Here is a 25,972-nt window from a genome sequence, read left to right as displayed (position 1 = left end):
GAATATTGCTTTCAAAGTACAATAAATAAAGGTGTGTCAAAAAGACCCTTTCATGATGTGAGTTAATATTCCAGATAAGTAGAAAAATGATTCTTTATTTGCTCAACACTGCAGCCCAGTGGAAGTCGTGGGAACTGCTACAGCCTTCAAACAAGAACTAGCTAGAACAAAATATTCAATTTACTTTATTATTCGAGATTTACACAAGAAAAGGCAACACCGAACATCCCAGTTCAGTCCATATTTAAAAGTACTCTCCTTCGAAAGAACACTCTCACAAAAGAAAACAGCAACTAGTGTCATTTTCTCCAATAAAACTACTACCATTCAGTCCTATCTCTATAAATCTGAGAATATTGCAGAAATTAACATTTTTAAAACTAGATTAGCAGATCTTGATGAACTAGATTAAATCTTAATAAACTGCCACACAAATTTAGACTTGCATATAAAGTTTGATCTATACATATCTTTTATAATACAAGTGAATTCCCTAAGCCCACAGATTCACAGTCTCGCTCATACACACAAGAGTGCAGAATGAAAAGTCCAGGATTTCAAACCAGAAAAAATCTGAAAGCGTCAGTGATGCCCTTTAAAATAAAGCTTTCATTTGCAACTAAAGAAAGCAAGAAAATTAGCTCACTCAAATGTTAATCCATCCTAATTATGTTCCATAATGAATGTTATATGAGAGTCATGCTCTATAATTAACATTTGATCCAACTTACACATAGATAAGGAGTTCATGTCAAACAGATCACTATAGTTATTCCGTTAAACCTAAGATTATAAATGCACATCAACTGTACAGTTAATGTTACTGAATCATGTGTGACTGAATTACAGAATCAATACTATTAAACTGTTGCACATGCTGATACTGTGATGCTTATTCAGGTATTACAAGGCCTTTACGGAACAAATGCAATTAAGTGCAATTACTTCACAAACAAGATAAAACGGCAAGTGCAACGAGGAAATGAAGTTTTACAGCTACATCTTGTCTAGCATTTACCTACATACAGTTCACAGTCACATGTCTATGGATTGGTCAGGTCAGGTGTTATAATATGATGCATTAACCTAAAAATAGTTTATTAAAAAGTCAAAAACTCAGCAGTTATTGCCTCCAGTGAGTGACACTATATAGTGCAACGAATACCCAAAGTCACCCTATGAAATAACTGTTTAAAGAAGGGTCATCTGTTATGGGGAGACAGTGAGTATGACAGTGGCACAGTGCTTCATTTTAAGGTCTGTGTGGGTGCCCGGCTTCATCCGCTAGATTGAGAATGTACCCAGCTATATCTTCCTCCGTGGGAGCATCTGACATGACCCATGATTCATTAGCGGCAGTCACCTGAATCCGGCAGACGGGGCAGTTTCGGCTCTGACCACTCCTATATGAGGCACAGACACACAATAGAGCTGGGTTTGTCATGGCTGATTAAAATGATTTATTTTTTTACGGTCATAATGTTGATCCAAACCTGTTTTGACTTTTTTCTTTATACTTTTGGCCTGTTTAATTAAGAGATATTTTGAGATGTTATGGCTTTGTTCTGTAGGGACACATGGTATTCATTTTATTTGTGTTGGTCTTAAAAAAGGTCTTAAAGAGTCTTACAGGTTTGGAACAATATGAGGGTAAGTAAATGACGACAGATTTAATTATTTAGTTAAACTGATCCACCCAAAATTGAAAATTCTCTCATTATTTACTCATCCTCATGTTATTTGAAACCTGTATGACTATCTTTCTTTGACTGAAAACAAAAGAAGATATTTTTTTAAAATCCCATTGACTTCCATTGTATTGTTTGCCTATGAAATGAAAGTCAATAGGAACCAACATCCTTCTAAATAGCTTCTTCTGTTTCTCACAGAAGAAAGTAAGTCATACAGGTTTGGTACAACATGAGGGTGAGTGAACGATGATCATGTAATCCATTAATAAATCATGATAATGAATCACAGATTCCTACCACTTGTCAATACACTTCTGACAGAAGCTGTGAGCACAGGGCAGAATAAGGTCTGCTTTCCCATCCATACAGATACAGCATTCCTCCTCATCAGTCAGCTGTTTCACCCTGTTACAGAGCACATTTTGCTTGGTGAGACAATGAGTCATCTATTATGCATCATTACATCAGGTGTAGATTTGGTAAACAGAGCAAATGCAGTCTGTAAAATACCTGCCCATCCACATGCTGGCCTGGCAGGTGTCTTCTGATGGCAGCGGTCCAGAGGGTCCCTCTGCTGCAGCCTCTGAACAAAATACTTCAGCTGCCTGACTGGTGATGTCTTTGTAGAGATGGATAAACTGGTACAGATTCATAATACGGGAGGCCTCCACCATTCCATCCTCCTTGTTAATCTACAAGCACACAGAGAGAGCAGTAACAATTGCCATCCCACCCTAGACAAACATCAATCACACATTTGTAGTACAGAGCAAATGACTATATTATTTAGATTGAAAATAATTTAATATATTCCACCTATAAATTCAGAGGTCTGTACATTAATCTCACCTTGGTGCACACTATTCTCACAGCAACCTTCCATAACGCTGTTGCATCAGATCCCGGCTGTACTTCAAACAAAAGATGTTTCTTTTGGCCAGAGGCTAGTTTAGCAGTTCTGTGTATAAAAAATTTCAATTATATTACCCATCACATCACATCAGACTGGATAATGTGTATGTTTTCATATTAAACTCCAAACTTAAAAATAAGCAGGAAATATAGTGAGCTCATTCTTATTTTTGTACCTTCATAAATACAGTAGTACATATATATATATATATATATATATATATTTTTTTTTCTTTAAAAAAATAAAATTATTAATTATAAAAATTCTTAGTATTACTATTATTTACAGTTAAAATATTATTGTTGTTTCATTAATTTTATTTAAAATTATTTAATTAACATAAAACCACTGATTTAGGGTTTTAGAGTTTATTAAATTGTGTTGTCATTGTGACAAGTTGTAAAATTCAGTATAAGTTTACACAGAACAGGTTACTAAGAGATTTGTTTCACACCAAAATCATGATAACAAACATACTGTTTACATCTTGTGGCTATACAATTGAAACTGTAAGTAATTAAACATTTATGAATTAGCCATTGCACAATCCCATTGTAAGTGCCTTATGTGCTGTAACCCAGATTGTTGTTTTCTTTAATGATGTAATAAAGTCCTAATATTTCCTACAGAAAAATGATCCAGTACTAATTTTAAACAGCTTTCAATGATAAATTTATCATCCAAACATTATGAACATTTACTAAAATAACTTGCAGGAAAAGAAACACTTTATGGGCAAGCATTATATAAAAGATGGACAAGAGGGAAATTGCATTATACATTTATTTTTTATATATTATAATATTTCTATCAAAAGAACTCAACAAATTTTAGCATGGTAAAGGATCTGCTACACTGCTGTAGCATATACAATAACTTGTAGCAGATCTATACAGGTGGAGCTGGGGAAGGTGAGGGTTTCAGAGGAACTCTGAAAGCATGCTGCGAACTGCTCTAGTGAATGCTAACTAGCCATTTAAAATGTAAAGCAATAAGCTCATTGGCTGCGTATGCAATATGAACCAATCATCCTGTGCCAACTGCCAAGTAGTTTAACACTGCGAATACCATCAGTTTGCATTATCCACCCATCAGTCTATCTACGCCATCTAGAGTTTCATGGCAGAACTTTTAATATCATCAATATAATATTATGGTTTTTATGGGACATAACATTCTTATCAAACTGCAGCAGGTTATTGTGTCACTAAAATTAGTAATCCTAACACCTCACTTACACATCGTTGAGCTCTGCCACACGTCCCAAGAACTCATCATAGGTGAGGTAGCCACTATCACGCACCAGCCCCACATGTTTGATCAGTTTCTCAGGGAGTCTGGTCATTGCCTGGCCAGAAAGCTGCTGGCCCATCTTGGCTCCAGATGGAGGGCTGCTCCAAAACAACTCTAGACCTCATTCACTGCTGGAGGCTCTAGATAAGAGAGGATGTTGACATGACACATCATGCAGTGTGACGTGCTATACTTGATAAAAACTATTTTAAACAGCATTTTCTTACACATGGAATTTTATGACCTCACGTTAATCGATAGCATACAATAAATATTTGTATTTCAAATTCATGTCACACCAAATGCATATTTAAGTGAAGTTCAAAATGCTAAAATGTGCTCAAAAGTGTTAAAATAAATGGTGGCCTGTCACAGAACCCAAATATTTCATTATAGGGTCATAAAAGGTAGGGTACAAAACTCTGAGACCACATTGAAAACTTAGGAATCAAAACTGTGAATTTTGGTTAAAAAATGGTAATATGTAGATATTTTTTAATAGACGTAATTTTGTGACACTGATCATGTGAACTTGCTTGCTTAAAATATAGGTTACTTAATTCTCAAATTAATATGAATCATTCTCAAATCAAAGGGATAACCTGATCACATTTCAATTAAACACTTTTAAACTTCTTTGCTGAAAACATAATTTGTAATTGCTGAGAAATGGAAAATGAAACATGGACCCCACTGTCCATATATTTTACCCTAAAATATAGATAAAAATGAAATGTATGCTCATGTTATTAGTCAGCTAAGTTACCTACAGAGAAACAATGTGAACGTGATGTGCTAAAAAAGCATGGCCTGAAATGAATCATATTAAACTGTTGATATTAAATGATTCACCTCTCTACTTATATATTAATATTAATTACTCATGTTACATCAGTCATTTTTCATAGATATCGATGAAGGTCTCATGTTGTTAGTGACATTAATTCCGAAACACTAATTCATAATAAATGTGCACCAATTTTCGAAATGAACAGGTGTTTATTCATCTCACCTACCCTATTGTTTACTAAAAATAACAAACTGTCTTTCAAAAGACGTAACAACCAAGTAGACGAGTGAACCATATAAATATGTTTCAGAATGTGAAAATGCGGTTTAAATATAGACGATGCTGATATAAAACATTTACTGTAGCTACTTGTGTTAGCTTGGCTAACCAAAACAATACATAAGAGACCGTAACGGAAACACACCCAACACTCAGTATTAGTTACAAACGTACGTGAGACCAGTGAGATGAAAATAAGTGACTACAAACCTGCTGACATTTGTTTTATCCGGCAAATATTCGAGATGACAAGTAGGATGATAACAAGAAAACCTTGACGCGGGTTGATGATGTCACGAGCAGGGTCAATGGTAAAATCTATTGAACCTTGATGCTTACAGACAACAAGTACAACTGAGGAATTTAAAGAGTACAAATTATTAGCATTTAGCCTTATCATACAGCACTATTAAGAACAGACTAGTATTTACATCCGTTATTGATAGTTGAAAGTAAAATAATATTTGAAAATGAAATGAGCAGCAAACTAAAAACAAAGTAGGCCTAACATGTGAAAAAAAAAACGTGTCATTTTTTTAATGCAGTGTTTTCAGGATGAGTCCAGGTCTTGTTCCATTTGAAGGATGATGCTGCATTTCCTATTGTTGTTGTCTTTGCTGGTCTGTTCTGGCATACAATGCTTCTCACTTATTCGTTTCCACATCTCGGTATCAGTAATCTCATTTGGCCTTATTCTGGTCCAGGATGGGAACCGTTGTCCTCTTTTACTAAAGCAAAGCACACTAGTCAGTGAAGAGTATGCATGTAACAATTCTCATGACAGTGGATTAAACGCTTACATTTTGAGATACCAATCTGCACCTGCCGCTGCCAGCAAGAACAGCAGCACGATGGAAATGACAACAAATGTTTTGGTAGCTGCTAAAATATAAAAACGACAAAAGAGTGTGATAAAATGAATGTGCAAAGTTATTCAATTATTAAGGAGGTGATCTAAGTTTCAAAACCCAACCTCTAATGGATGGTGCATTAGGTGTTGTCTGGGACAATGCAGGCTGGTCTGTAGTAGTTGAACTATGCTGAAGAAGAAAATCAGTGGATGAATGAGAGGAAGACGAGGGGGATGAGGTTGAGAATTCGGGTGAAGTTCTGGGAGACGAAAAAGACAGAGGGCTTGTTGTTGCCTGGGAACTGTCACTGATGTTAGAAAGACTAAGTGTTATAAATGTTGTGGAGGAAGTGTTGAAAGCAGAGGAAATGGATGGGGTGGATGTATAGGGAGGAAGTGATCTTGATGTGTAGGCAGGAGTAGAGGTTGACTTAATGGATGATGGATGGGATGTTTTAGTGGAATAATGGTTGTTTGATGGTGTTCTTCCTCCTGTTGTAGATTGAGACCTGCTTGATGTTGTTTCAAATGATCCATCAGGACCTGAGATGCATTGTGAGAGACATTTTACTGACAAGCTTAGTAGATTTATTTACTGATTTTACAATTATATGTTCATAACAAAATCCAGACATAAGCATATTGTAGATTTTTTATATCACATTTTAAACACCATTATTACCGATTGCAGGACACTGATTATTATGATAAAAGTATTTTAAGAAACATATCACACATATACCTGCTGGCTTAAAACAGTAAACGTCAAACACTTTGCTGAAGTCAGCTCTCCAAACAGAAATGCCTAACTTGTTTTGACCACATTTTTCACTTTTTTCGATTCGAGGAATAACTGCGATTAGCTCCTCAACCCAACCAAACCTGTGTGAAAGCATGATATTGCACTCTTAGAAGAAACAGAATATGTAGAGTTCAAAAATAACTTTTAACCATCTCTCTCACATGCACACATGCATGCACGCACACACACACACATATACACACACACACAGATTACTATTCGGATAATGACAGTATATCCACAAAATTAATTTGTGATACATTTGGGTATTGAATGTAATTTTAGGTCTTTGTGTTGGACATTCAAAATGTTTAAAAAAAAATATTTAAAAACAAGAATCATATTTCCTAAAAGAGCAGATCAATACCATATATCTACAATCATATTTTTAATTTGACTATATAATGTCTGTTTAATTGTCACATTAAATAGTGATTTACCTGCATGTCTGTAAGCCATTTTTGTTTGCTGTTTCCACTTCAGCCTTTTTAGCAATTCTCATTTTAATAGCCTCACATGCTTCTTTGGCTGTGGTAGCATTAAAACTGTACACCTTGTTCTTGGTTTGGACTAACAATACTCCAGAAATTCCATCATTTGTAGGGACTAAAAGCAACCAACAAAAGATGGTTTTAAAAAAGTGCAAAAGTATAGATTCACAAACTATTAAAAAATTGCATTTAAATCAACAGAACAAGAAAGAGATAAACCTACCTTGGATTAGACTCACATCTAGACAGAGTGTGCTTGTAAATAAGAAGAGCAGACATAATTGTAACCAGACTCTAGCCATGACTACAGAACATGCCACCAAAACTGTCCAGAAGTTTGAATACAATCATTCTGATGATGCTGCAGAAAGAGACCCATGAAAATAGGAAACAGGAGGTTGAGGATGATCTGTAAGATGACCTTCCCAATGAGGGCATTTAAAGCTAGGTCAGAGGACAACTAAAAAACGTACAGTTCCTGTGGTCGTGCATCATTTATGTCAAATATCTTTGAACTCATTTGATACATCATGCACACATAGACATTCTGGACAAGTTGGAAAAATATGTCACTCCAAGGCAGCTATATTGGACACTATTAGTCGACTATCAGACAGATAAATATCTCTCTCTCTCTCTCTCTCAATTTAAATTGATTAAATTGTTGTTATAATTACTATATATTTAATTCAAGTTAAATTGATTGTAAATGTTGACTTAAAACATTATTGATGTCCTTGATGATTTGTTATCCAACTGAAAAAATATTTCCTCTCGATGTGTCCTTGGACAAGTGAAAATTTTATAAGCCTAATGTGTAGCATCTGTGACGTTAGCAGAAGACTGCTGAATTAGGCCTGCTTCCTTCTGCAGGTCATTCTTTCCAGGGTTGTCTGTGATTCTGAAGGCTAAATAAACAGAAAGACTCATTACCACCTCACTTTCAAAGCAACCAGCCAAGTTGCATGCTATTGCGAGAAGCTCTGGGACCGAGAACAGTGAATTACAGGCTACGTTAGTGCATAGTGATGACTTGTCAGGCATGCAGGCAAACATAGAAAGCATCTCTGCTGAATGAACCCATAGGGGAGGTGTAGAAAATTACAGGAAGTTATTCCCAGCATCCTGTAACATTTTTGCAGATTCAAATAATTATCTAATCTCAAAATTCCTGACATAGAACATAAACACACCTTTCCCTGACTTTTCTTATTGAGCACAGGAAATGAACCATGACAAAAGTTTTTGACTGGGATTTTCAATATTATTCTTTTGACATTTGAAGAATTTTGTGTACTCTGCTTTTATATTACTAAAAAGAAAAAGAAAAAAATATCTGTTTTTGTTCAGTCAAATACAGTTGTTATGCAGTTAATAGTTATTGCAAAATCAAAAACAGAGCTATCTGGGCCAGTGGAAATTGTTCTATTTGTGCTGCTTCACTCTGCTTGAATAATACATTTACAATGAAGGGGTTTGAGTTTCCTTTCTCTCTAAAGTAAAGGGAATCAATCTTGTATACTATACTTGTAAAGGACCTGGTGATATTGAGGTAAACTATTACTTGTGAAATTGTGACAATGAGTGATCACAAAATAAATAACTATATGGATATGAAATATTGATTTGAGTTGAATCTATTATTTTTTATTATCTTAAACTTACTCTTAGAAAAAAGTCCATTAGGAACCGTTCACACAGGACGCATTTTGTGTTTAAAAAACGTGAGATGCAGGCCAGTCCGTTAGGCGTAACAGTCAAACATGTCCCTCTAGCGCATGTTTACATAGAGAAACAATGGAAAACCAGCACAGAGGAAAGCAAAATCACATTCTGTGTGAATGGCCCCTTAAGGGTTCAGTGCATGTTTTCTTAGAAAAACAAAGGAAAAGCAGCACAGTTGAATGCAAAAGCGTGTTCTGTTTGAACAGCCCCTTTGCAATGTGCAAAGCAACCGCTAAGCAACAGATGAAAACTGCAATGATATTACAGCTAGTGCTATTCTCTTTATACTCTGTAAGTTGCTTAGGGGCCCTGAACCACCAGGGGACCCCTTGCTCTCAAAGATGATTTAATGATATGGTGGGGCAATTAATAGAATTCGTTTTGTTTTTTATTTTGGCTTCCAACGATTATGAAAATGTAATGTTGCATTCTGTTCTTTTAAAGTGCTGCACTGTTGCCCTTCCTACATAACATCTCCAACTGGAAAGAGATGCTGTTACCCAGAAGGATTTCTGTGCTCGTGATCCAAGACGGAGTGAAACATTGGGCTTCTGGTTTGCACTTAATGGACTAATACACACAAAAATGAAAAGTGTCTAAAGTGAACATAAACAGCTGGGAAAGTAATTGAGTGCTTGTCAGTATATTAGAACTGTGCATTCGGTCTTAAAGTGACAGCAGCCTAATAAACCTGCTGCTGTCTCTGTCATTAATCAAACAACAAAAGAAAATGAGAGAATCATTCACTGCTTTTCACTGAATTTTAATAAATTTAATAAGAATCAACATGACAGGGGCCCCGACAAAGTTTTGATTAGGGCCCCAAGAAGTCTCAGACCAGCACTGATCGCAGTAATAATATTGAAATCGTCTGAGGTCATTTTGACTACAATCCATACCTGAAATGTAAGATGTGTTCAACATTTTTGCCTGATGCATGATAAAATGAGGAATTTCCAAGAGACTGATATAGACTGAGTCATATGTAATGATCAGAATAGCACAGACACTTTTGAGGAACCACCCTCAACACCATAGCATCTTGCTAGCAGGTATACACAAAAATCTAGTCAGTATTCAGTTCTGGCATCATTACCAATATGGTGTTAACCCTAACCAGCTCATTTCAGGATGTTGAGAAGCACTATGATGCAATTAGTCAAGGATGAGATGAGCTGTGTTTGATCCCTTGTGGTAGCATAGAGTTTCTGCTCCCTGGTATAACATTTCCTCATAAATTATTGAACTAGGCTGCATATTGGTGAGTCTCCTTAGTTCCCATTGCATTCACGTCTACAGGGACTTTGGGTCAGCAGGAGGAAAACACATTTCACAACGGCTCAAAATTTAAAGTTTGCATCTGGTTTCAGTGTCCAGTGAGAGCGATGAACCTAAGGGCCAGCTCTCTTGGAGAGCTCCAGGCTCTGACTTCACTGAAGACCCCTGCTTCAGACAGCGGTACTTTTAAGTCTCTTTCTCACAGCAGCAACAACATGAGCGGCCGATTTGAAAGCATTGAGGAGATTAAAGGAGTTTCTAAACCCACGCACCCTCCTCGAAGACCTGTACGTGCAGTCCGACCTGTGAGTGCTCTGAGTGCCAGCGGCTCCTTCCTGCAGATCAACCACCTGCAGGGAGAACTAGTGAGGAAGAGGAAGGTAGGTGCTGACATGATGGAGAACATTAGGGCAACATCCTGTGGGCACATTCAGAACATAGGGTGTATTTTACTAGATCACACACATTAATAGTTTTATAGAATTCTGTATTTGTATTTGAGGTCTTTCTCAAATATTCTGACTTGGGCCTCATGTGATTGATGTAGGCTACATGTGAAAAATAATTTGTAAATAAGTAATTTTCAGTGCAAGTAAAAAACTAAAACTAAAACTTTTCCATTTATATGTTGTCTTTTATATATTTTTTTCTTTTTAGATTAAAGAGAGTTAACCAAAAAATTTACATTCTGTCATCATTTTAGGGTCATTATAGTTACTTAAAAAAAAAAAAAAAAAAAACCTGAAACTAGAAGTTTTTTCAGTTGTTCTGTTTATATACACTGAACAAAATTGTAAATGCAACACTTTTGTTTTTGCCCCCATTTTTCATGAGCTGAACTCAAAATATCTAAGACTTTCTATGTACACAAAAGGCCTATTTCTCTCAAATATTGTTCATAAATCTGTCTAAATCTGTGTTAGTGAGCACTTCTCCTTTGCCGAGATAATCCTGTACAGGGCAGATGGCAGACAGCATGTATGGCGTCGTGTGGGTGAGCTTTTTGCTGATGTCAACGTTGTGGCGGTGGGGTTATGGTATGGGCAGGCGTATGTTATTTACAACGAACACAGGTGCATTTTATTGATGGCATTTTGAATGCACAGAGATACCGTGATGAGATCCTGAGGCCCATTGTTGTGCCATTCATCCACGACCATCACCTCATGTTGCAGCATGATAATGCACGGCCCCATGTTGCAAGGATCTGTACACAACTCCTGGAAGCTGAAAACATCTCAGTTCTTGCATGGCCAGCATACTCACCGGACATGTCACCCATTGAGCATGTTTGGGATGCTCTGGATGGGCGTATAAGACAGCATGTACAGGTTCCTGCCAATATCCAGCAACTTCGCACAGCCATTGAAAAGGAGTGTCCAACATTCCATACATAGAAAAAGTCTTAGACCTTTGAGTTCAGCTCATGAAAAATGGGGGCAAAAACAAAAGTGTTGCATTTATAATTTTGTTCAGTGTATGTAGCTATATATATAAACGTGTGTGTGTGTGTATACAAAAACTACTAAATATGACAAAAAAACAAAATTTACTAAAACACTAAAATTAAAATTGAAAATGGGAAAATATACAAATACAAACTGATTCAAAATATTAATATGAACTAAAATTATAATAGTAACTCAATTATACTAAATTAACAAACTAAAATAGCTATCTATCTATCTAACTATAGTTTATGTTTTTTAAATCTAAGTATAAAGTATAAAATTTTCAGCAAGCTGGGAAAGCTGAAACATTCTTCAAAATATATTTTGTGTCTTACTGGGTGCACACAGTCCCTAATTTCCACTGTATCTGTGTTGCTCAGGAATGTGAAGACCTAAAAAAGGAGAACAAGTATCTGTCTAACGAAATTCACATGGAAAGGATCATGATGAGGACTGAGAGTGAGCTCACCATGAGAAACATGCGCAATCTCAACCAGGAACTCCAGGCCCATGTAAAAGAGGTGTGCACATTACACATGTGGAATCATAGTCAATGTAGAAGAGCAGAACTGCTGCTGCTAGTCCACATTGAAATACCAGTCAACTAGTCAAAATTGTTGGAGAAAAAGGTGTGGGAGCTTATTTACCGGTTTAAAGGGGGGAAACATTATGTATCAAAGTGAACTGAGTTTCTTCAGAAAGATTTCGTTGACATTTTGAATGTTATCTTGGTATAATGCCTAATGAAATAGTGTTTATCAGTTTAGCGCTGTTTATTTACAGTGGTAACCCTTGAAACCGCTGTTTCTGCTTGTCCAAAAGCGCCACCTAATGTCTGAGAGTGAATTTGCATTATCATTCAGCACGTCTGCTGCTTTTGTTGCCGTCAGTGTTGTAAATTTTAAGTTTGATGGAAAATAAAACAACTCCAATAATAATGTATCTGGAATAATTTAAGGATTGTTCATAAATAAGGTATTTAAAAGTGGATTGCATATTACACGCAATGTTTTTGACTATCGTTTTCTTACTTTTAGATGAGTCGACTAGTCGGTTATGTCCATTTAAACGACTTTGAAATTAGTCGTAGCAGAACACATCCCTAATTAAAACCATGTTTGACTTCTTTCCTTGGCAATAACTAGTTGAAACAGAAGCTGCATCTCAGCCAGCAGAGGGCGACACTGTGCTCCAGGGCAGCTGAGGATGCTGATAGAGGACGTGCAGAGGCGGACAAGAGCAGGGCACTAGCGGAGGCTCGGGCAATAGACAGCAGGCAAGAAAAAGATTTCGCAGTAGCTGACAAAACACGGCTCAGTGAAGAACTACATCTGCTGAAAAAAGAGGTACAGATACAACAAACAACACATAAATGCAAAATAATTCTATATATGGCTCCACTGAATTCATTTGCATTCTGTCATCCATAGCACAATGATGTCCAGCTACTTTTAGCACAAGCTGAAAAGAATTACTTTGAGACCAAGCTAAAACTAGACAGGGTGTCAGGAGAAAAGCAGGCTCTCCATGAGGAGAACAGAATACTGGAGGATGAGAGGAACACGTTACGACGCAAACTGAAGGAGCTGACTGAGGAGAATGTGAAGATAATGGAAAAGTAAGCTCGAAAGCCTTCAATAATGCCATTAATCTTCAGTAATACAAGCATTGTGAATGGATCCTGGCGCGGCAGCATTCAGGCCATTATAATGCAATAAAAGCTATATAGGAATAGTCTGGTTTATGATGCTGTCTGTCACTGTCATCCTCTCTCTGTAGGGAGGTGAACTCCAGACGCAGAGCTCTGGTTGCTGAAGAGCAGAGAGAAAGGGCCAATAAAGCCCAGCAGGAAGCCGAGCAGGAAAGACATTTAGCTGAGCGGGAGAGGGAAGATCGCACCAGGGAGTGTCTCAGCTGGAGAGAGAAACACCAGGTTCTGGCAGAAGTCATCAGAGCCCAGGAAGAACTTAAGTCTCTGAGACAGACCAAAGCAGTATGTCCACCATTCCCTTTGTGTCTATCTTGAATAAAGACACAGAATTTTGCTCTATTAAAAGTTATATTTTTAGTAGGCAAGGATGCATACAATTGATCAAAAGTGACAGTAAAGACATTTACAAAATATTTCTACTTCAAAAAATAAAATAAAAAAATGTTCTTTTTAACTTTATCAAACACTTCTTGTTTTTACTGTATTTTTAGTGTATTTTTTACGCTTAGTGAGCATAACAGGTTGTTTTCTTTTTCTTCTTAAAAACATCTAACCGATCAAAGATTCTGAGCAAAATTCTTAGACTGTTCAAATTTTGAACAGTCCTGTATGTATGGAAATAAAAACTTTTTAAAAATCAAATGTTCATGGGCATAACATTAAATAATAATAATAACAATGATAATGACAGAATAAAAACCAGAAAAGAACCAACCCTAAAAAAAAAAAAAGCCTTTTCAAAATGTAACTATGACCTTGTGAAATGATTGTTAATTTTTTTTTTTTTTTTTTCTGAATTGATGGCACAATAACACTTGCTTGCATCTCACTTCAGTGTCAAGCTAATATTAAGAGCTACTTCCTGTGTATGACTGAAAGTGACCAGAGGGTTAAGATCCTAAAAAATCAAGATGGCACACCAAGGAACTTCACGGTAAAGTTTCTTGTCTGTGATTCCAATACATTACTAACAAAATAAACAAGTGTAAACATCCATTGTTACTATATAACAGCATTTGATAATATGCACACAACAGGAAGGAGACCCTGTGTATATCTCCACGCCTGACCTCAACAGTGAGGAATCAGAGAGGAGTTCAGGGAGGTACGTGTTATTTATCAAAGGCTAATCTTTGATTAGTAAATGTATTGACTTAATTTGTCTTATCTAAGCAGGACGATGTTTAGGGTGGCTGCACCTCGAGTTGGACGGGACACCGGCCCAGCCCACTTCAGCGAGCTGTCACCAATGGCAGACATCCATGAATCGGGATTATCAAGGAGAAACAGGAAAGTGGAATATTTCTGGATCCCCACTGATGAGGAATAACTGTAAATGTTTAGTTTTAGATATATTGCCTAAAAATATTAGTTGTAAACATGTTGAAAAATCTCCTACTAGATTTAATTTGCCTAAATTTAATTTTGTAAATGTTTTCACCTACAAAATATACTTTAACAAACGGTACTGTATCCCTGTGGTAAAATAAATAAAAAATGATAATCTGGTCAAATCTATCTTCACTAGAAGAGATTTAGCACAATGAAAGGTAAAATTCTCAGAGCATTTCTTACAAAAAATCTCAACTAAAACACTTTAGCTGATCAAGTTTGTCCTTTATTGTGAATTCAGCAATAGTGGTGATGAATACAGCACTAAACAGCCTTACAAATGACATGATCATAAGCAATTTCCTTTCTGACAACTGGATTGCAGTTAACATGTTGGCAAATGCAAGTGTACAAGATTAACTTTGTCAAACAGTTAAAACACCTGTCAATAAAAGGTTGTCCGAGAACCCCTTATTGACAAGGGCAAAAGCCTTTCACCTCGTTTTTTTCTGGATTTTCCCCCATTTTTATTTTTTTTTTACATTTAATGACCCCATTAAAAGGCAGGTTAACAATCCATCACTTTGATGTTTAAGATTGGAATAATTTGCAGCAGATCAGTGGGACCTGAAGGGCAACATTACTACTGCCATTTAACAGAGAATACATTTCAGTTACCTTGTCAGAACACACTAGACAACATTAATGAAGTAAGGCTGGGGCAGCAGAGGCATTAAGTTGACACTAGTAGCTTGATTTCTGCATCTTCAATGGAAAGCACTTAAAACTACTGCAAGTTGAGATACGTATTAGGTAGTGTGTTGTGCAAAATCAAACTACGCAGATGTTCTGGATCTTAATTCATGACTAAAACTTTAGACATCAGAAGCCTGCACTAAATAACGCTTATTCAGTAGGAGGTAGAAATGGAAACTGCTAACATGTTACAGTGATTACAGTTTTACGGATGTTTAAATCATGCGCAAGGGGTGTAGGATATTGCAACCGACCCAGAATAACACTAATAAAAGCGTCTACAGCGTAACCTACAAAAGGCCATTCAACCAGGATCTCATGATTCATTTTAATCAATCCCCAAGACAGACCGTAAACAAATCATTGGTTCTATATAACAAGTTTCACTTCCGCCGAGATGCTGAAAAGGTTTTGTCCTGTGTCTTGTGAAACAAAAACAAACATGTAAAGGAAGATTTAGCTACCACTTTTTCTACTGAAAAAGCATAGTGGTTCTGAAACTAAAGCAGATAACAAGCCTGATATTGGTTATGATGCGAGAAAACACATTAGAGACGTTATGATAATGGTATTACTACATTTTTCATTTAATTCATGAGCCTAGCAGCAGTGTACTGTAATTGGCTGAGTGTGAGCTACTGCAAAGAGTGCAGGAACCAAAGAGAAGACAGCAAGTCATGTAGCAGGAAATTAATGTACTAGAAGACTAGTCTGGTTCCTCAGTCAGCTTCCTCCTCAGACTCCTCTTCCTCAGCCGTCTCAAGCCAAGTCAGCCACTGGTTCACCTGAAAAGAAAGATTAAAGCCCAGTAAATCTACATACTTGTACTCAAAATGGTAAAGACCTTTCCATTTGAGAACATTATGGTTAAACTTACCTGGAATAAAGCTCTTCCTTTTCCAGGAAATTCTTGGGAAATGTCTTCTTTCCATGCAAGGAAACCTTCCTCCTCAATGATCTCCATGTCATAAAAGTAGACAAAGTAGCGAAGCAACATGCCTAAAATACAAAAACAAAACAAACAAAAAAAAAAAAAAAATCAATTCTCAAGTAAAAAAAACAAAACAAAAGTCATGGTTCAATTGATTCAGAAAATCTCAACAGGCACAGCAGGATACAGGGAGAGTAGTTTCTGTACCTTTTGGGAAAGCGTTGGCATTGCAGTGCACCTGCAGGGCGCACAGGGCGCTGACCTGCAGATCAGTGTGATCATGGAGGAACTTCTGCATGACTGGCTTGAAGGAGAGTAGAAGTTGCTTCTCCTGGTCCAGCTGCTCTTTAGAAGGGGAGGCCAGTTGCTCATCACCTTCATCCACGCCAAGCTCAGCAAAGATATACTGCAAGAAGCTGTTAAATGGAAAAAACAATAATGACATCAATTATATCGATCTCAGTCTCACATCTCTCCATTTATGAATGTAATGCACATTCAGTGGGCTGTACCTGGTCATAAGTATGTTGATGAAGCCCTTGTCGGTGTGGAGTTTGGGAGAAATGTTGTCTTTGATCCACTTGTAGATGGTCTGAGGGGAGGGGTCTGCCATGATCTGCTTCAGCAATTCCTTCTCCAGTTTCAGCAAGGGGAAAAGGAAACTTAAACCTTTCCCCTCAAGAACCTCCAGCATGCGGTCCTTATTCTGGTCAATTTCTGAGAAACAAAAATATCTAGTTAAATATTACACGATCAAAATCAGTCCTCCTATTTAATAGCAAAATATCAATATGTTGTGTGTAGGAAGGAGACATACCAGGAAGCATCTTCTGCATGTTGACCTTGCTCTGCTGGAAGAGATCTGTGAGCCACTCACGGTCCTTGAGCTTGGAAGCTTGCTGCAGGCATAGCAAGAAAAGAGGAAAGTGGTTGCCGTTCTCCAGTGGATGAGCCAGTTCTGCCACACTGACCAACTCAGCAATGACGGCCCGTGCTGCAAACTGCGCTAGGTATGACTTCACCAGAGGAATGTCCACCTCAATCTTAGGGCACTGATCTAAGACATTCAGCAGAGCCTGGTGACAAAAAAAATCATAATTATGGAAATTAGACAATGAAAAACTAAACAAATATTTTGACTGCTTAAGGGGGAAAAAAGCAAAGTAACTTACCTGCATGAAATTTTCCCCAGTGATGAAGCCCTCAGTACGCAGTGTATGGATAAGAGTGCTAGCCTGTTCCCGGTCTTCATCAGTCCTCTCCAGAGAACAAAAGATGATCTTACTCAACATCTCTGGCAGAAAGTGTTTGGGAGCTTTCATTTCTTTCACACCACTGACAGCATCCTCAATGTTCTTACTGTTCAGATATTCAGTCACAATGTTCTCCTGGTGTAAACAAAATCAGTAAACCATTAGAAAGTCTCTAATAACCTTTTGACACAAAAGGGTAGTGCAACAAAAGACACGCACAGTCATTTTCAGCAGTTCCTCCTTAGCAGGTGCTGGTTTCTTAGTAGTCTTCTGAGGTTTCTCCTGGATCAGGGGTGGGTTGGTTTTCAGACCAAGTTGTGGAGGCTAAAAAGAGCACATGGACTTTGATAGTTTTCAAAGCAAAGTCATTCCATGAAATCTAAATTAATTGACATGCAGTAGTAACCCCAACTAAAGAGTTCAGCAAAGCTGAGAGTTTTCTACCTGTCCAAGTGGTGGAGTCTGTGTCCGTGGAGGCTGAGCACTGGGAGGAATCATGGTGGGAATCTGGGGCTGCAGTTTTGGCACTTGGTTTTTATTCATGAGGAACGTCTGAGCAGGTCTAAGGCTGATCTATAAGCATGGATCATGGGAAAACATGCAGAACATTGTTAGGCTAGTTACAAAGATTTAAATGCTTGATATTATTTTGACAATTCACACCCTCATATCTCATAATCGCAGTCAGCGGACTGGCTGGCAGTTTAAGAGTGAGGGACAGAAGAAAAGCATAAGGAGGAGAGAAAGAACAGGAAGAAACAAAGAACAGACAAAGTATGAAAACTACCATCCAGTGGAGTCCCTCAGAATAACGCGTCTTTTTATAATCACAGGGTGGAAAATGTTTTGGTTTTACTCAGCACTTAAGTGTCTCTGGTTTACCTCGTCTGCATTGAGCTGCCCCTTCTTGAAGCGTGGAGGCATGTCCTTAGATTGAGCTTGCTGCTGATTTGAATGGTTCTGGTTTTGGTTGTGAAAATGCTGATTCTGTCCCTAGGAATATATAGTTGTTTAGTAATCTCATCATAATTGTTTAAAAAAAAAAAAAAAAAACTGTAAGAGCTGCAAAAACATTTATGCTTACCTGGTTAGATTTGATGAAAGGCTTCATACCCAAGTCAAATTGTGACTGTGGTTGGGAAGCCATGTGTGCACTGTGGCCATTGAAAAGAGGATTTGTACGATGACGTCCTAGGGTGGGGGAAAATCTGTCCTGGATCACACCTGGACCAGTCCCTATGCCACTACCTGCAAAAATAAATACAGTGAAGATGAAGACATGGCACATTTCTCAACAAACAAATACAATTGACAGGTGATAAACTCACCTGGCATCTGACCAAACATATCGGCCAATCCCCCGAGTGTTTCTCTATCCAGTTTCATCCTGTTCGGCATGAAGGGGCCTTCGAGGAAGAAGTCCATTCTCATTCCCTGGTTCATGGGTGGAATGAAAACACCCAAATCCTTCAGAGAGGGAAAGATAAAGACTTGTAATAAACACTTTACAGTTTTTGAAAAAAGTAACAAAAAAGAAAAGCCCGTGCTGACTCACCTTCACTGCATCTTGACGAATCTGGTTAATCGTCTTTGGTCCGTTGTCGATGAAAGCTTTGCGAGGAACCCAATTGTTCTCTCTCAGCTCCACGGTGTCCTGCAGTAGGAAACGAATCCTTGCAGGCAAATCCTTGTTGTTCATTAAGGATTGCATTCGGCCAAAGTACTGATCCATTAAAGACTGTGGGAAAGGCAACAATTGATGAGATCATGCCCACAAATTACACTTACGTAACTTAATGGCTGCATCATCCTCTTAAAACTGCTCCGCAAGAAAAATGTTTTCATCTCAGTCTAAGATCTGTTTTGTTCAAGAAAACAAGACTTAAAAGGCACTTTGGGTACTTTCCAAAAAGTCACCATGACATTATTCCAATCAGTCATGTCTGGTTCATACAAATACAAAGCCAATTTCTAGCAAATTGACCAATTTTAGACACAAGGTGAAATAAGGTACATCATTCAAGGATCAATTTTGAATTGGGGTTTAAATATTTATCAAATCAATCCCCTTTCGCACTGCTGAATGACAATAGTGACCCTTAATGGTTATCGGTCAGGTGGTACCTTGGCTTTTTCATGGTCGAGTCTGGGCCCCACAGTCCTCATTATCTGACAGAGACACTCCAGATCCTCTCCCATGTCCTTGAGCTGGACCCTTTTCTTTTTCTCCAAAAGCTACAGAAAGTGTAGAGTGTGAGTCATCAAAATCACCACTAACCAAAGCACATAATGGAGTGGAACTAATAGACTGATATGTTGAGTGGGATACACACTGTTTTGATGCACTTATGAAGGATAGATTCATGGATGAGGTCAAGTTTGCCGAGTTCTCCAATGAATTTGATATTGCCAAGCATCTTGAACTTGGCAATGGCACGCTGCTCCTCCTCCTCAGAGGTGAGAGGGTTGTCTTGTTTGTCGTAGACTAAATGAAGAGACACAGTTGAATGTTAAAAACCTGCAACACAGCATAATGTCTTGCAATAAAAAACCCCAACTAGGATGTTGGGGGAGGGAGTGACTCACTGTCAACATTTTTGGTGCGGTTTTCAAATTCATCTTGAAGCTTGGTAATTAGAAGTCTTCTGAAAGTCTGCAAGCAAATACGCAGTACGGTGCACTATTAGAAAAATGATACTACAGGGGCAATTAATTTGGTAACCAATGATTTATTTGGGAATTAATACATGTAGCTCTTTCAGATTTAACAACCCTTAATAAATGCGATTATGCCACAATTTATAATGGCATTCAGGTACTCACTGTGCTCTGCTTTTGTGATGACTGGATTTCAGGTGTTGGGCCATCAAAGTTAGGTGCATCATCTGCCAAACGCAGACATAGCTGAGCATAGAGTGAGCTGTATTTGGGCTCTTCTAGGGCTTTGTCTACGATCTACAGGATAGATGACAAAATTAGTATGTTACCATAGTAATTCTGTAATGCATGAAATTGATGTCAACATCTATACTGCCCTACCAAGGCAAAAGACCTTAACTCGCTAGAGTGTGAAACTGAGAGAAATGACTTAAGTTTTTTTTATTTGTCCAGCCAAATTAATTATAGGTAGGACACTGGAAATTTGGCAATTAGATATTTTAGTAATGAAAATTACCTACATTAAAATTGTGAGCTCAAACTTGATTTTTTACCCCTATTTTGAAGTTATTGTACTCTGCCTTTGCATTGTCTGCAAAACATGAGAAGTCACACCAAGGCAAAAGACAGTAACTTCCACATTATCAATATTTGGCTGCTGATCACCATTTACAAAATCGTTACAGTAACACCTGTATAAAATCTAGTGATCATGGGCTATTGCATAGAAATGTGACTATTATTTGACCGTAACAAGCGGACTAAAAGTTAAACATGCGAGTGGATACCGTTTTGCAACCACCTTATTTGCTATGCTCAGTAACAAAGAATGGTAGAATAAAATAGCTTAACCTAAAAGAACAACTTGTGGATTGATGTGAATGCCAGCAAGCAGGAATAATGCTCAGAATGCTTGTGGATTAAACATCTACGGCGACATTAGTCACCATTGATTGATTTTATCGGGTTACAAGGTAGGATATGGATTTAATTGCGGACTGTTAGTACTGATTTTATGATTGATCATGCTATGGCATTTGAGTCCACACACGTCCAACTAGAAGCGAACAATACGCATTATAAAAAGGAAATAATAAATAAAAAAAATCTTTAAAGGTTATTCACGATTATGCATTGCTGCCAAAGTAGTCTCTTTACAGTGCTTTGTTATATGGAGCTGTTTGGTAGATCGCAATCTAATTCATTTGTCTAATAAAGTGCTTCAGTGACAGATCAGTTGTATGAAAGTAAATACGCAGCAGTCTTTAATGGTCAATAAAACAAAGGGAGAACACCTTATAACTCCAAGCCGGGACGGCAGCACCGTAACTTCATATTGATGCGCGGCTAAACAAAGACAGAACGCCATAACTGGTGTTATACGGTGTTCTGCCTTGGTTTCTCTTGGGCTTTTTGAAGTTACGGCTAAGACGACCCATTATTTTCTAGGAAAAACAACGAAATTGACTCAAGATACTTATGCACATGATAAAGGATGTCTTGAATGTCCCAAAAATATCAATAACTCATTTTCGACCAAAATCGAAGTTACGGTCTTTTGCCTTTGCACGGCAGCATAGGTTTAAGTCATTATCCTAACATGTCTGGTATGACTTTGACAAAATGGTTTGTGTTTCAAACATACGAAATGCATTGTTATTGCTTTAATGGTCAGAATCAGCATTAAAACATTCCTGAGAGCTGTTCTTTAGGAGTGGCAAAGTAATGACTAGCTAATGACTAATATTTGAACAAGTTTGTAAGATATTATAAATATTTATTTTATTATAATTTCCACCACAGTCAAACAATCGAATACATGAGCAAAACCCATAACCTACACTATTAAGATTTCAGCCAGTAAGATTTTTTTTTTTTTTTTTTTAAAGAAGAAATATATTCAAGGAGGATGCCATAAATAAATGCTGTTCTACTGAATTTTACATTCAAAGAACGCTGAAAAATGATCATGGTTTACCCACAAATATTACGCAGGACAACTGTTTTTAACATTAATAATAAAAAGCACCAAATCAGTGTAACACTAACAACTGGAGTAAATGCAGCCTTATCATTACAATAATTAATTATTTAAAAAAGTAGAACAGTTAAATTGTAATATTACACAATATTATTGTTTTTAGTGTATTTTTAATAAAATAATAGCATTAGATACTTTTCAAAAGCATCAAAATAACCCAAAATCCTTTTAACACTAGTGTATTTATTTTTTAACTCTTAGGCTATTCTACATAACATGTCTGCCTGGTTTCTTACATTTAAATGGTTCAAATCAAATTCACCATGAAATCTGGTGAAATTTATAAAAAAGCCAGTAACCATCTTACCAGCAAGATGATTCCTTTGAGGACAAGTTTAGAGTCTACGCCCACATTGAGAAGCTCAAGGCATAGCTTGTCAAACTTTTCAGGGGTCAGCTTATTAAGTATGCTACAAGAGAGAAACAAGAGCAAAGAATAAACATCTTGAACCAGTTAAAACAAAGACCACTGTTTACCACATGTAATTTGTGCTTATCTGAGCTTGAGAGCGTCAGCTGACCCAACCACAAAAACATGCTCACAAGGCTCAGGGCACAATGAACAAAAGAGCTCAAAAACAGAGGCCTCTTTAAACTCCATCTCTGCTGAAGTGAATATTCATTCTCCTTAAGGACACTCACCCTCTCACTTTCCTAAATATTGCATCATGATGTTCTTTTTCATTGGAGGAGTTGACATCTCGTCTAGTGCTTCGTGAAGGAACCCATCTCTGAACGCTAGGCCCTGGGGTTTTCCCCAGGTACTCGCTGAAGGGAAACAAAGCGATTAGCGTCTCTAAAGCATATTACAAAGCTAGACTGTTCTTGACTTCAACAAACCATACCTGTTACCGACAGTCTTGGGATAGTGCTGAGATGCACCCCTACCTCCTCCTCCGCCCGAAGAAGCACTAGAATTATAAACGCAATACTAGATTAGACAACTTCAGAAAATCATTCACACAACAACCACAAGACAATACATAACTGAAGTTGTGGAAGCCATTTTAAAAAGCAAAGCAGCAGAAAAATGAACTGGTGGACCAGTTAATACACCTTATGACTTTTTATCTTTAATGTGGCAAGTACCCCAATATCTGAGTGACTCCATTTTAAGACACCCATCAAAAAGAGTTCCCCCATCTCGATCAATTTTCAATCTTCAATTCAAAAATCCTTTTAAAAATTCAGGCAAATGCTTTACCCCTCGGTCATGAGTTAAGTTAAATCGACTGAACTGTCCACTTGCTCAAGGTGACTGGTGTGGCATCAACGCAGATGATCGGGTCTAAAACGCAACTGAACCAGTGTGCAATAGAGAGAAATGCCAGTCAATACACAATGTTTATGGTGTTTCATCTGAAAGTAAGCCTATACACAGACAATCTTGAAGTGAAAAGCTTCAACATTGGGAAATCCCATATAAATTGGGTGCCTCAAAATGAAGCCTTTTGCTGAACAAACAATGATGTAAACAGGCAAATTGTCATTATATTTTAGGGTACAGCTAAGCTGTTTCTTCTATTGATGGATGACAAGTTAAGAAAAACTGGTAGCCAAGTCCTGGCCAATGTATGGTGTTTGAACTCACCTGAAACGAGAAGCACCCCCTTCTGCAATCACACTCTCCACTTTGGCGGCTTGACAACGAAGAATCTTCAAAAGAATAATAATCAAAGGGCGGGGTGGGGAAATCCGAACTGTATTAAAGAGAAAGAAGAAAACACAAAGAAAGAAAGTCAAGGAAACATGAGAAAACATCTGCCATGCTCAGAAATGGCTACGTATTACACACACTGGAGGTACAAGTCTGATCAGATTGAACAATTTCCTCTTCCTCTAAGGATAAAAAAAAAGGGCCTGCATCAGAGATTGAGATCAAATATGATCAAAAATAGTTTACAGCACCAATATATTCGGTCGGAATCAAATTATTTACCCCCTTTCATAACAAAAGAGGCCAAACCTTTAGCTTGCTAACACAGCAACGAGGCTAACAAAGAAAAACGAGCAAACACCGGTTAACGTCTTTCAGTTTTCATTATTTTGAAAGCCTGAAAGACGACCAAATCACCTAATAACAATAACGTAAACAGATATAGCTGAACATTTCCTAAAATATAATAGCTTTTGCGTAATAGCCAGTATGCGTGCGGTGTTTGGTCATGTAACATTTTCCACGCTTCAGGACACAGAGAGAAGCCATAAAAGACATATTAATCGATCTAACGACTGACACGTATATCGATATTTTATATAAACAGCAATGCAAGCAGAAACACTCTCAGGTGTTTGTTCTATAACGACGCCATTTTCTGCATTCACGCACTCATTACAGCAGCCATTTTAACTTACGTTAAATACAAAAAAAAAACACCTACCTTTACTAAGTCAACCTCAGTTTTGATTTTGGTTTTGTTCTTCTAAAAGAGAAAAGAGAATAGATATAAAAATAGATATGTTTTTGAGAGTACTGAGACGGTAACCGGTCAGACACGATTGCAGTTCACTGTGGGTGAGAAATGTTGTGCGCGTGCCTCCTCCTGCCTGACTGCTTGACGTCACACAGGAACTTGATTTGTATTTGTCAGGACTTTTCGTTGGCAGTAATTTTCCGTTATTATGAGAAGAAACACATTAGCTACGGATATTTCGGAATGGGCTCCTACAATTTTGTTTATTTATTTTTTAAAATTTGTAATTATAATTTTAGAATCATACATTTGATGATAAACAAAACGGTTGATCATAAACTATCATTTGTGACCCTGGACCACAAAACCAGTCATCAGAGCTGGGTAGATTACTTACAAATTGTAATCCGTTACTGATTCCAGATTACATGACAAAAATTGTAGTCAGTAACGTAATCGGTACATTACACATTTTAGGTAATATAATCAGATTACTTTTGGATTACTTTTAGATTACTTTTGATTTAACTCGTTTATCACATTGATTTAAATGAGATTATCTTGTACCATAATGATGTAAAAAATGCTAAGAGTAAGAAAACTGGTTCCATTCATTGTAATTTACAACATGAAGTGTATTAAACATTATTACATTAAGGTTTCCTAAACTAGGGTTCGTAAAGGAACTGCAGGGGGATTCTGAGTTTAATGAAAAGCTAACAATGAATTAAATCATTAAAAAAATGTCAATTAAAATAAATCATTTTAAAACAAAGTCCCTTTCAAGGAAAGTCTCTTCACTCGGCGGCCATATTTGCAATGCCTCCAGGCAGCTCATACAAGACGAATCCTGAAATCTCAAAAACTGCTAGCTGAACTAGCAATTAAATTACACATGTCAAATCAGCAACAAAAATCTAAAATTAATTGACCCATGAATGTTGTTTCTGATGTTCAAATAGCATTTAAAAAGCTTTTCTTTCTTTTTTTAACATGCTTATAACTGTGCATGCTCATTGGCTGGTCTAGCCTCAGATTTCTATGGGAACCGGAGCTTCTAACAGCCGCTGCAGTGAATGCCTGTATTACATGTAAATAAAAAATAATGTGAATATATGCATTTTAATAAGTTTTAAAGACAAAAGCCTTCCAAAAGGCATAATAATAAATGATAAAAAAAAAAAACATACAGAGTGATAATTCAAATAAAAACGAATGTGTTCATCAGTAGTTGATGCAATGTTGAAACCCTTCTTAAACCTGAAATGATTTTTGTAAATCCAGTGGTCAAATGCTGCTTCGCCACCTGACTA

General features: G+C 37.2%; 4 protein-coding genes and 1 non-coding gene across 5 annotated transcripts; 1 reads left to right on the top strand and 4 right to left on the bottom strand.

Moving 5' to 3' along the window:
- Positions 1-169: 169 nt before the first annotated feature.
- On the bottom strand, positions 170-5,330 carry rnf141 (ring finger protein 141). Its single transcript, XM_058751406.1, has 6 exons — positions 5,177-5,330; positions 3,843-4,037; positions 2,541-2,649; positions 2,202-2,383; positions 1,989-2,096; positions 170-1,403 (listed from the first exon to the last, which is right to left on the bottom strand). Exons 2-6 carry the CDS (start codon positions 3,974-3,976, stop codon positions 1,253-1,255), a joined length of 684 nt encoding a protein of 227 aa, XP_058607389.1. The 5' UTR covers positions 3,977-4,037; positions 5,177-5,330; the 3' UTR covers positions 170-1,252.
- A 183-nt stretch (positions 5,331-5,513) lies between these two features.
- On the bottom strand, positions 5,514-7,446 carry lyve1b (lymphatic vessel endothelial hyaluronic receptor 1b). Its single transcript, XM_058751405.1, has 6 exons — positions 7,333-7,446; positions 7,059-7,224; positions 6,559-6,698; positions 5,940-6,359; positions 5,767-5,848; positions 5,514-5,694 (listed from the first exon to the last, which is right to left on the bottom strand). Exons 1-6 carry the CDS (start codon positions 7,409-7,411, stop codon positions 5,517-5,519), a joined length of 1,065 nt encoding a protein of 354 aa, XP_058607388.1. The 5' UTR covers positions 7,412-7,446; the 3' UTR covers positions 5,514-5,516.
- A 2,773-nt stretch (positions 7,447-10,219) lies between these two features.
- Positions 10,220-15,124, top strand: LOC131524843 (trichohyalin). The gene is made up of 8 exons (XM_058752204.1): positions 10,220-10,492; positions 11,944-12,084; positions 12,709-12,909; positions 12,994-13,181; positions 13,343-13,556; positions 14,110-14,208; positions 14,312-14,379; positions 14,451-15,124. The coding sequence occupies exons 1-8, from the start codon at positions 10,220-10,222 to the stop codon at positions 14,602-14,604; spliced, it is 1,338 nt and encodes a 445-aa protein (XP_058608187.1). The 3' UTR covers positions 14,605-15,124.
- eif4g2b (eukaryotic translation initiation factor 4, gamma 2b) lies at positions 14,871-24,809 on the bottom strand. Its single transcript, XM_058751817.1, has 22 exons — positions 24,627-24,809; positions 23,837-23,945; positions 23,450-23,544; positions 23,091-23,156; positions 22,888-23,013; positions 22,553-22,655; positions 20,370-20,501; positions 20,133-20,199; positions 19,880-20,031; positions 19,671-19,781; positions 19,102-19,284; positions 18,875-19,013; positions 18,631-18,794; positions 18,429-18,539; positions 17,991-18,119; positions 17,766-17,870; positions 17,466-17,681; positions 17,111-17,369; positions 16,806-17,010; positions 16,501-16,709; positions 16,240-16,361; positions 14,871-16,147 (listed from the first exon to the last, which is right to left on the bottom strand). Exons 3-22 carry the CDS (start codon positions 23,458-23,460, stop codon positions 16,082-16,084), a joined length of 2,676 nt encoding a protein of 891 aa, XP_058607800.1. The 5' UTR covers positions 23,461-23,544; positions 23,837-23,945; positions 24,627-24,809; the 3' UTR covers positions 14,871-16,081.
- On the bottom strand, positions 18,206-18,384 carry LOC131524992 (small nucleolar RNA SNORD97). The gene has a single exon (XR_009267146.1). It is a non-coding gene; the product is annotated as a small nucleolar RNA SNORD97 (small nucleolar RNA).
- Positions 24,810-25,972: the final 1,163 nt, after the last annotated feature.

Source organism: Onychostoma macrolepis, chromosome 18 (genome assembly GCF_012432095.1).
Source record: "Onychostoma macrolepis isolate SWU-2019 chromosome 18, ASM1243209v1, whole genome shotgun sequence".
Taxonomy (NCBI): domain Eukaryota; kingdom Metazoa; phylum Chordata; class Actinopteri; order Cypriniformes; family Cyprinidae; genus Onychostoma; species Onychostoma macrolepis.
This window is presented reverse-complemented; position numbering and strand designations above follow the sequence as displayed.